Consider the following 11,337-nt stretch of genomic DNA (forward strand, 5'->3'; position numbering starts at 1 on the left):
CAGGTCTGGTGATAGGGGAGCCTCAAGTAGGAGCTGCAGTCCTGGGAAATACAAATCTGAGTGTATGTGAAATTGTGCTGATTTTTTCCTGGATGCCAGAGCTCCAGGAGTGTTTGGACAACGTTCCTGGGCACAGGGTGGGATTGTTGGAGGGCCAGGAGTTGGACTTTGTGGTCCCGTGAGTCCCTTCCAACTCAGGATGTTCCATGATTCTTTTATCCTCACTAATACTTCACCCTCTTGAGTGGTTTTGGTGCTGGTGGTTCAGTTTGGAAATAAATGGTTAATCCCTCTGGGTTTATGGTCTATTTGCTGACATCAGTGGTAGGATTTCTGTGGGAAAAAATAGCTTTATTTATCCCTCTTGTGACTTTTTTTGCGTCTTTAATTTTGGCATAGCTTGTCCTCAGCTGCCAGCGAGCCTTTTTTCCTGTTTGCGAATGTTTGTTCAGCATCTTGAGGCAGATCTCGTAGTGGAGTCTGAGGCAGAACGGGTGGAAACACGAAAGTAGCACCAGGTGGAGGTATCTCATAAAGCTCCAAATCTCATCACAAATTGCTCTGCCAGGGTTAAAGGAAATGTTATTTTTCGTTTTATCTGGGATTTTTTAACAGCTAGCTAATGGAATTTGTGTGGGTTTTTTTAAATATGGAGGAGCATGACTTTGCTGCTAATGATCTATTAGCAACATTTAATTTTTATGTCTGAACACATCAATCAAATCATAGGTCAGTAATAAATTTTTACTGTTGTGTGGGCTGGTGTGACACGAATAAAATCTTGTGCTGTTTGAGCTACTTCTGATATTTTTTCTAGGAGTAATTAAAAGGTTGTTGCATCTTAAACATGGTATGAAAAGTGTAAATAAATAACACTGGGTCATGCCTCTCGTTGAGTGGGTGAGAGGCAAAGGTGTCTCACCTCAGGCTCTTCCTCAGGATTGCTATGCCAAAATACTGTGCTGTGCCTGGGGGGTTGATTCCTAGCTGGAAAGGGAATTTTCACCCAAGTCTCCCGCTTCTTTGCTGTGTGGACTAACATGCAAAAGCTGGAGGGTGTTTCTGTGGTGATGAAGAGTCACAGGTTGGTTTAGGCTGGAAAGGATCTTCAAGGTCTTCGAGTCCAACCATTGCCCCAGCACTAACCCATGTCCCCGAGTGCCACATCCACAGAGCTCTTAAATCCTTCAGCGATGGGGGATCACCACTGTCCTGGGCAGCTGTGCTGTCCTTTTCCGTATGGGGAAGGAATTTTCTCCAATCCAACCTAAACCTCCTCTGAGGCGCCCTCAGATCCTCTCACAGCCCCTCTGCCCCAGCCTGGAGTATTCCGTGGGGTTGTGGTTCCCCAGCAGGAACCCAAGCCCAGGAATGCTGCTCAGTGTTCATGAACTCCAGCTCCATGATTTCCACAGTGTACACTGTGTTTTCCGGTTGGTGGGACCCAACTCCAGAGTGATATGGTGAGGAAAATGGGATCAGCAGCCAGAGGAGGGGTCAGTGTGGCAGCAGCTCCCCTTCTCTGTGTGGTTGTAAATGAAATCCTGCTGCTTTGTGACCTTGAAAATGAAAATGTTGTTACTGATTTTCTGAGGCCGTGCAAAATGAAACACAGAGACTGAAGGGTGCAATTAACATTAATAATTAAAGATGAGCTGCATTTGTCAATCTCTTGTCTGGTGTAATCCTCTGAGTAGTGGGCTCCTCCTGGGAGCAGCAGAGCTCCTGCAGCCTTGGATGATCCAAGCTGGGCATGTCAGCGTGGGCCCATAGATGAGCAGATATTTCCTGGATTCTGGGAGCCCCCTGTCTTCATCCAGGGAAATGGAAATCGGGGTTCTCACAGCTGGGACAAGTTCAGCCCTTTCCCTTCCAACACTCCCACCTCTGATTCTGCCATTGTGCATTTGCTGGAGCTGTAGATTGTTTGCTTCTTTGGGTTTTCATTTGTCTGACGTAAGAGCAGAAATGTTCTTTTAATCACCTTTTTTTAAAAAACTTTTTTTCCCCCTTCTTTTAACAGAGCATTCAGAAGCTGGCTAGCCAATACTTAAAGAAGGACTGGCTTGGAATAAGAGCTGAGGAACGAAGTGATTATAGGTAATTTACCAGTTGAATATCTCAAAATTGCTGTATTTATCATTTCAACTTGTGTCATTATTTTACTTAACAATGAACCACTGCTTTTCTGTAGTTAATTTTTCTTTTTCCTTTGTAGTAGAGCATTGTCAGTTAAAAAAGAAGCTTTGTTTTCCTGAGATAAGTCTTAAATAGATGTTTATGACTTGAATATTTAGGAACATGGGAGAAACAAAACAGCTTGACAGGACAGCTGTAATTTGCATCTGTTTGGGTATTAATGCTTGTCTCTGAATATAGATTTTAGTAAATAACTTTAAGGTTGGAGGGATATGTGTGTGGATTGTTTCATAGGAAAAGACAGGAAGAGATTTCATTTTAAGAGGCTGTTCTTTGTGAAGATTAAATCTGACAGCAGGGAGGAGGCAGAGCAAGAGACTGTTGTTTACAAAACTTTATTTCATTAACATGAAAGGTGGATAAAACATGAAACCAGAAATAACTCAGTTGCTGAAAGCCTTTGAGCAGCACCTCCTAAATATTTGGAATAAGCTTTCAGATGCTTTGTTTTTATGTCTTCTTTGTGTTCTGACAAGTTTTATTTCAAACAGGAAGAAATTGACATATTTGTGTTCGGGACTTTCAGCACCCTCACATCGTTTGTGTGTTTAGGAAGAAATAAACTGAATTATCGTCTCAAGTGTACATAAAACTCCCATAACACCCAACCCCTCCTACCTGCAGCTTGTTCCCTTCCATGCCACGAGATCCCACAGTGCCCAGAGATCTTCTCCAAGCCCTTGCCCATCACCAAGTGCTGAACCCAAAGTTTTTGGCAAAAAGTTGAATCACGAGATAGGAACAGGCAGGAAAATCTTTATTTTTGGTACAACTTCCATTAAAATTTTTGTTAAAAGTGGAGATATTTGCTAGTTCAGCCTAAAGGGTTGCGCTTTAGATTTAGTTTTAAAAGCAGTCCTTGGAAAAATGCTGCTGCTGCAGAAACCAACCCAGGAGCTGGATTCTGATCCTTATGGAGGATCCTTCCAGTTCAGGAGATTCTATAAATCTGAATTTTCAATGGAATGACCTCCCTTTCTTCCTTCCCACACCCTCTCTGTGTTTCATTATTTTAGGAGCATGTACTCAGTTTGGAAATCACTCTTAGAAGGCACCGTGCAGGTGGCCCAGTCCCGACTCAATATCTGTGAGAACTATAAAAACTTAATTTCTGAACCAGCCAGGAGTGTGCGGTGCTTTAAGGAGCAGCAGCTGAAGAAGGTATTTGTGCTTTAACAAAATCTTTATACTTTTCGTCATTTTTATCGAGGGGAAAAAAATGGTTTTTAGAAATCTTTTAGTGTGACACGTATAAAACACGTGTACTCTTCATGTCATAGGTGTAAATATCCAGCTTGTGAGAGAGGGATCCAATTTCTGAGCTGTTAGCCCACATTATACCTGCTTGGAAATGAGTCTTTTAAAAATGTGATACTCAGTGGGTCCAACGTGTCTCAGCAAATCTGGCATTGTGCTGTAGAAATTCTGTTGGATTTGGTTTGCAGTGACAGTTGCAAGTGTTTTTTGTTAGAAAAAGTTCTGATTTTAAGAAAAGATCCATCTGAAACCTGAAGGAAAGGCTTGAGCAATCTGCAGGATGGAGAGTAGAGATTGTCCAGCCATGTCCTGTAACAGTATCACAAATAAGTGCTTCAAAAGCTGCTTTAATTATCTGTTTAATTATCTGTAATTATCCCAGTAGAGAAAATAGTGTAGTTCCAGTGAGCTGGATATTAATTTAATTGCTTGTTGCATTTGAGAGTCCTTTATGAGAGTGGGCAGGCCTGGCACTGGGTGCCCAGAGAAGCTGTGGCTGCCCCTGGATCCCTGGAAGTGCCCAAGGCCAGGCTGGAGGGGGCTTGGAGCAACCTGGGATAGTGGGAGGTGTCCCTTGAATGACCAGAAAAACCCCCAAACAACAATCATTTTAGCTTTGCTTGTTAGAAAGTGACAGCAGAGACCCAGAATGTACCCAGTTCTGTGTTCTAGAGTAGTATTTTGTAAAATGTTTGGTTACAAATTTAAATAGATGTTCGTGTAATGTGAGCTTTCCGTTTCTGAACAAATTATTCTACAGCTCTTAGAAACACGTGCAATATCTGTTTTGTGAGGGAAAAATTAACTTTATTAATGCTGTTTTGTTGTCCTGTGAATTTTATTTTCATGTGAAGCTTTCCAAACAATGCTGTGGCAATTTTATAACATTCTTACTGGGTAAATAATCTTATTTTATTCTTCTGCAAGTGGCGATAGCTCAGTGTTTATGAGGCAGCAGTAGAAGTGGGATCTTTAAATTTCTAAAAGTCATAGAAGTTCCTTTATTCCTGCACTTTGGAATCAGCAGAACAAGTTATTACAAATATCAGGGCAGTATTTTGGTTCACAGTGATAACATGCTTTTCCTTCAACATGGAATTATCATCCACTTGGTGGGATTAATTTTCCTCCACAACCAGTTTATTGTTTTACACAGGGCAGTCTCTCACCCTTCCCTTTGAATTCCCAAACAGATAAACAATGGACAGAGAAATAATTGTTCTGACCTCCATCCAGACAAAAGCTTATCAAAATAAAAATTCAGTCAGCAAAATACTGGTAAGGTTACATTGGAATATACATCTAAAGTGGCATCCAGTCTCCTAACAGTTCTTTATCCTACAGGGATGCAAACCAAGATTATTTATCTCTCTCAAATGATCTTTTTAACAACTGGGGTTATTTGATATTTTAATTTTTTGATGCTGGCAGGAGATTTTAGGGATCAAAATCCCCACTGATGTTGCAAAACCCCAGTCCTTTTCACAGGCTTTTAGGTCTTAGTCAGCTGTGCATTATATACAGATTTTTCTACCTTTTATTTTTCAGTCATGCACGCAGAGGTTTCCAAAAATCCCGATCGTGCCTTCCACCACTCCCCAAACCAGCCTCCAGGGAATGCACCCTCTGGAGCCCATTGCTTTATTGGTCTGCACACATCAAGCAGTGACTTTAGTGTGAATTCTTCTGTACTTCATAGCAATTTGACAGCTCCAGGGAGAGCAGGATTGTGTGGTGAGAGGACCAGCAATTCCTGTTGGCTGCCAGTTTGCTTTTCACAGGTGGCTGGGTGTTGTTTTTTCCCAGTGGGACACGGGGACGTTAATGTTACACATGACAGCAGCTCTTTAGTCCTGCAGTGCTCCTGAAGGAGGTTCCATGCATTAATAATCAGTGCAGTGAAGAAGCTGAGGTGTTCTGGAGGGGTGTTCACCAGCAGCGGCCTGGAATGAGGGAAGCCGGGGGGGTGATGCTGATATGAAAAGAGCTGGGACCTTTGGGTGGTGTTGGAAGGACTCAAAGGCAGACTGGTTTCCTTGAAGTCACCCCTGGGTACCTGCTGGAGCCTTCACTGACCACATCCAGCCTGTGATATCTGTAATTAAATAGAACTCCTCTGGACTATCAATCTCCTGTGTGCTTAATCCAGTTTGGGTAAAAGAAAATCTTTAGTAATCTCTTCTAAAGAGAGTTTTAATTCTAGACATTGATGATTCATGTTGGTTTTCTTACCTAGATCCTGCTTAGCACAGATCCTTTCCCAGTTTGTTGGGGTTTTTCTTAAGCTGGCAGGGTGTCTGAAGAATTGCTGAATATAATCATTTTTCTTCCTGATGTGTTGTGTTTCGTGTGGCAGCTTTTGCCTCATGTTTTAAATTTTAAAGGAGGAAAGATTAATCAGTTTTTGGTATCACTTCCAGTATATTGCCCTTGGATTTTTCCCAGTTGTATTCCGATGACTTCAACTAATTACTTCATCCAAAGCTTTCAGAACTTTTATGTTTATTTAGTGGGTTATCATTGATTTTGAACAGTTTAAACAGCAGCAGAAAGAAAGGAAGAGAGAAGGTTTTATGCAGTTTTAAAAGACCTGCATGAATAATTGAGCAGGAGTAACTCGAAGACTGCATCCTTCCTTACAAACTACCATAAAAAGCAGTAAAACAATGATGCTAATATTATTTGGATGCAAAAAAAAGTAATATTTTGTTTCCCAAATGCTTTTTTTCAGTGCGTGGACCAGCTGACAAGGATCCAAGCTGAATTACAGGAGACAGTCAAAGATTTAGCTAAAGGCAAAAAGAAATATTTTGAGACTGAACAGATGGCTCAGGCGGTGCGGGAGAAAGCTGATATTGAGGCCAAGTATGTTTTTATAATGGCATATGTAGAAATAATTGCAGCCCCAAAAAGCACATTTCTCTTAGCTTTTGCACTTGATATTTGACTTTCAACGAGATTCTTCCAGGTTTTCTTTGCTTTTTGCTTCTATACATTTTTGTAGCCATTTCAGGCACGCCCTGAGAGGAAATTAGAACTTGTTTGTGTTGGTTTCTTTAGGAAGGAGGTTCAAGTAACAGCTTTAATTTGGCATTTTCTAAGGACAGTGTGTCAGCTGGCACTTGTTTGATATTAAAGCCTCCTGACTTCCTTTTCTATCCACACATCTCAAATTTGGTATCAGTCCATTTAGAGGGGAGAGGCAACAGGACACTTTTTTTTCATTTTTCGAGATAAATTTTTGAGGCTTTAGGTTTTTTCTGTTCCTTAACGTCCTAAAGAGGGTGATTTCCTTCCTTCCAGGAAAACAAGTAGCACGTGTTTTGGGTTTGGAGTCTGGCCTGTCTTATGGGAGTTTGCCACATGCTTTTTTCTTTCCTTTAATTTTTGTTTTTAGAAGTTACTCAGAACTGCTCTCAGGGAATGAAATGATGATTTCATTAGAGATCTTTTCTGTCTTTCTGAGGGATGATGAAAAGAACTTTAATAAAATTACCTATAATACCTGAAGAAAGTAAACAAACAAACACAAACAAAAACAACCAAAAATTTGAGCTTGGGAATTTTAGAGCAGATTTATACTGCAGTGTTATTCAGATTAAAGTAGCTATTGAGTTGATTTTGTTTTCTTACTTACTTTTTAAACCACCATCCTTCAGAAGCTAAAAAATACTTTTGTAGAAACGGTGTAAGGCAAACATTCAATTCCTTCTGCTCATTTCTGTTCCAGGTCCAAACTTAGTCTTTTTCATTCAAGGATTAGCTTGCAGAAGGCTAGTGTGAAGGTGAGTATAAAACTTGGATTTTGCTGCTCATTTCATTAGGCAAATGCCCCAAATTGTCTGGAATGTAGAGGTGAGGCACAGATTGGAAGGGAAATTGGTAGGACGAGGGATGAGCTAAGAGCACTCTTTGGGCAGAGTATAGAATTATATATGGAATATATACAAGGAATTCTTTTTCTAATTAGAGTTAAAACTGTTCTTTGAAGACCACATTCCAGTTGCAGGAGAGAAAAATCTTATCAGGAATCCCCTCATTATTAGGAAGACTTAAAAGCTATAAACGCCCTAAAGTTTTCACTGTACTAACACATATCCACACAATTAATTGGCTGTTAATGTATGTTGGGTCATCCAGATTGTCACTGTGGGTTGTGTTTTCACTTGTTGCAGTTAAAAGCCCGACGATCCGAGTGCAATTCCAAGGCTATCCATGCCAGGAACGATTATCTTCTCACGTTAGCAGCTGCCAATGCACACCAGGATCGCTACTATCAAACAGACCTCGTGAACATCATGAAGGTGAGGAGGCTGCTTCGTGCCTGCCATTGGGAACTGGGAAAATCTGGGGAGCAGATGGAGGGTACAAAGTCCTGGATTGACTTTTCCAGTGAGCTGCCATGGATGAGAGGGAAGGTAGAGCCTGTAGTGCTGTCTAAAAAATTTGGAACCGGCTTTCAGGCCCCAAAACTGAGCAGTCAGTTTCATTTTTTAATTCGCTTCTTTTTTGAATAACTTACTTGGATAAAGGACTAAAAAAACTTTGACTGAAAAACTCACTTGGATAAAGTTCCCTTGGCTAAAGGAATCAGGTTTGTCAAACTAAGCCCTGTATTTTCCTTCTGGAAGGAAAGTGGAGGGGTTTTTGGTTCTTTAGTACCATATTCCATAGTCCTTTTTATTTTTTATCTCATCAGAACACTTCTTTATGGTGTGATTAATGAACTAGAAGTATTAAATATCTTGGTTTCCAAACTAAGGATTTTAGGGAGCAGCAGTCAGCATTCCTGTTCTCACCTGTGGCAGTTTGCCAGGTCAAGGCTGGTTGAACTCACAGGAAATGGCACACTTAAAAAGTTCAAACCTGATTGCTCATGGTTTTCTTAAACATCACCCTAGAATTAATTAAATGTACACTATTCCTGTGTTCTAGAGTTCGAGAGTTAAAGATAAATTGTAAATCAGCTAATTCACACTTTATCTGTTTGCATTTCACATGTTGACATTTTCAAACTTTACTTTAATTTGCTCTTTACAAACTCTTTCCAGGCAGGGTGACTTAGGAGTCTGTCATTTGCATTTTAAACTGCTTTATTGCAGAAATAGCATAGAATTATGACAAATCCCTGTATTATCAGTGTGCCTTGCATTTTGGTGTGGGAAATACTGATATATTGATATGAAAAGCAGGTCAGTGAGGTAAAAAATGAGAGCACCAAAGGAATCCTCCTGCTTTTCCCTGTGTTTGTGCATGGTTGTGCTGTTCTGTTAGTAAAACGTGAATATTTGTGCTGACTAAATGTTTAGTACATGGAAATGCTTATAAAGAATTTCCTTGTGGTGGTGCAGATAAAATTATTAATTGATGCTTACATAAGATAATTCCATCCTTACATGCATGGTTGGCTGTCATCACTTAATGCTCTTACTTGGGAGCAATTCCAGAAGGGAATTGAATACGTTCACGGCAAAACAAACAAAAAGGGTGTTGAAAATCATTTTTAAAAATGAGCAAATAGCCCTGGTAGATTTCTTTTCAAGCCTTTCTCATGCTGAACCTTTTTTTTTTCATACAGAAAAAAACATAACAATTTATTCTTCAATATAAGTAATTGTGGTTTGCTGAAAGCCTAAGTGCTTTCATCCAGCCAAATTACTCTGGAAGGAAAGGACTCAGGGTTTATTTTCCTGCATCTCTCAGATATTTATAGCAGTTGAATCTCTTTGTCTGGTAAACAAAAGTGTGTTTTTAATGAAGAGCTGTGAATTCGGGTCTCTTGCAGTGTTGGTCATGAGTAAATCTCCGTGGGAACACACCCAGGTGTCCTGGGAATGGGGTCATTCTCTGGAGCAAGGCAGAGAAAGTCACAGGCAAGGTCCCAAATTGAAGTGACTACTGGAGATTTGAGGAGAGAAGGGGAAAATCTTCAGGAAAATCAGGGATAATGCATCACTGGACTCAAATTCCTTCATCCAGGAACTCTAATGCAAATTGAAGTGTGAAACTGCTTAAATATATAAATAAATATAGTAGAAACAGCAGCTTGTAATCTGGAAGGGGATTTGCTGGCAGGGTCCTGGTTTCTCCTCCTGAAATTCCTGAGGGAACCACACTGTATAAAGTACAGAAAGAAAGATTATTTTATTTAGCAGAATGATTTACACAAATGGAGAAGGAGCTGGAGGGAGAGGAGACTGTTTGAAGGTGAAGAATCATTTGGTGCAAGCAGCTGTACAATGACTGAGAAATGGAGCAAGATCTTGCCCATTTTGGTTGACCAGGCAGAAAACAGCACATGAAATTAATGTTAAAAAGAGAAACGCAGTAACTTGGGGAAAAAATTGCTGCCTGCAGAATAAAGAACTGGGAACAGCCATTACTGTTTTTGAAAGAGATGCTAGAACTGGAAAATGGAGTGAAGGATAAAGAAATGGAGACAGCTGTGCAACGTTTCTCATCTCTAGGCGACATCACTGGGAAGGGAGGATTTTGGAAGGGAGTTTCACCCTTCCAGCACAGTTTCTGTTTCAATAGCTTGAGTGGTGGTGTGACCCAGTATGTTTTACATGCTATAATGCAGTTGTAGTGTCTAAACTAAACATCTTTGCTACTGTGTTGTCATTAATATTCTGAAAATGTCCCTTTTATCTCAGTATTAGTAAGTCCTTAGGTATTCCTGTAGTGCCACGTGCTGTCTGTAAGTGTTTCCCCATTTAGCTGCCCTTGAGCTGATCTTTGAACTGCTCAGGGCTCTCCACGTTTCTAAATCACATCAAGTATCTCCTCAGACTGTTCAGATTTTGGATTCACTGCCTGTTTTTCTAGTTGTTACCCAGATCTTTAGAGATGGAAAAAACACGTGAAAACTTTTCAGCTGATACTTGGCTGCATTACTGTATATGACATTCACAAGTGTTTCAGAAGCTGCTTCTGTTTGCATCCATCATAAACAGTTTCTCCATAGGTTTCAGTTTTCATGGAGTTCTTGTTTCCAGAATTAGGATGGTGCTGTGGGGGTTCTGTTGCCTCTGGTTTGTTGGAAGCCAGGGCTGGCTTGGCTGGAGCACACCCAGTCCCTGGCCGTGACGTGCATCCAGCTTCTGCCTTTGGGTTGGAGTTGTGGCATTGCACTCTCAGACCATCCCTCTGCACCATCTGCATGTGCAGACAGTGCTGACTTTCCTAGAAAACAGGAGATTTCACTCTCAGCTTTGACATCGACTTGTCTGCCTTGATAAATAGTGGGCTAAAATCTCAGCTGATTTGGCTGCCTCTTCCCATCTGTTTTCTCCTTATATTAATTTACCTTTTATTTCAATAGGCTGAAAGGTGTCTTACTTAGCCTAAAACAGAATCATGAAATGTTTGCTATAGGATGTGGACATCAAAGGTTAGTCCTGGCATCCTGTGTCAGCTGAGCTGAACACAGACAGGGTAGAGTTCTTGCACACCTTGTCTTGCTGCCAGCCTGGACAATGGATCTTCAGTGGTTTGTAACAACAGAATCCAATAAAAGGCTGTGCTGGTGTCAGGAAAAAGGAGGGGTGGACGTATTTTGCAGCCACAATGTTGGTTTGTGCCTGCACGAGGTGTTTGCAGACCGGGGAGAAAGTGTGACGTGTGCTGGGCTGAGGCACCTCGGGCTGCTCCCAAGAGGAAGCTGCTGCTGGGTTTGTTCTGTGTGTCTGGCTCTGGAATGCTGCTGCTGTCCTATGACAATAAATCACAAATCCACCTTGAGGCCTTGTTTCATTTTCTGTCACAGGCAACTGTTGGGGTTTTAGTTTAGTCTTAGTTTTTTTCCTGTTAAAGGAATTTTCTCCCATATGCATGTTGCTAGGGGACAAATAGCTGTACTTAAGAAAGACAAAAAGGGGA

General features: G+C 40.9%; 1 protein-coding gene across 2 annotated transcripts in view; it reads left to right on the forward strand.

Annotated features, from left to right (window-relative positions):
- FCHSD2 (FCH and double SH3 domains 2) overlaps positions 1–11,337 on the forward strand; it is a 121,275-nt gene that overhangs the window by 57,537 nt on the left and 52,401 nt on the right. For both annotated transcript variants that reach the window (XM_008644643.2, XM_017727117.1), the window contains exons 3-7: positions 2,024–2,100; positions 3,216–3,360; positions 6,188–6,321; positions 7,187–7,241; positions 7,632–7,760. In XM_008644643.2, the coding sequence (XP_008642865.1) occupies positions 2,024–2,100; positions 3,216–3,360; positions 6,188–6,321; positions 7,187–7,241; positions 7,632–7,760 (540 nt within the window). The remainder of the gene's footprint in view (positions 1–2,023; positions 2,101–3,215; positions 3,361–6,187; positions 6,322–7,186; positions 7,242–7,631; positions 7,761–11,337) is intronic.

The sequence above is a fragment of the Corvus brachyrhynchos genome, unplaced genomic scaffold (genome assembly GCF_000691975.1).
Source record: "Corvus brachyrhynchos isolate BGI_N302 unplaced genomic scaffold, ASM69197v1 scaffold412, whole genome shotgun sequence".
Taxonomy (NCBI): domain Eukaryota; kingdom Metazoa; phylum Chordata; class Aves; order Passeriformes; family Corvidae; genus Corvus; species Corvus brachyrhynchos.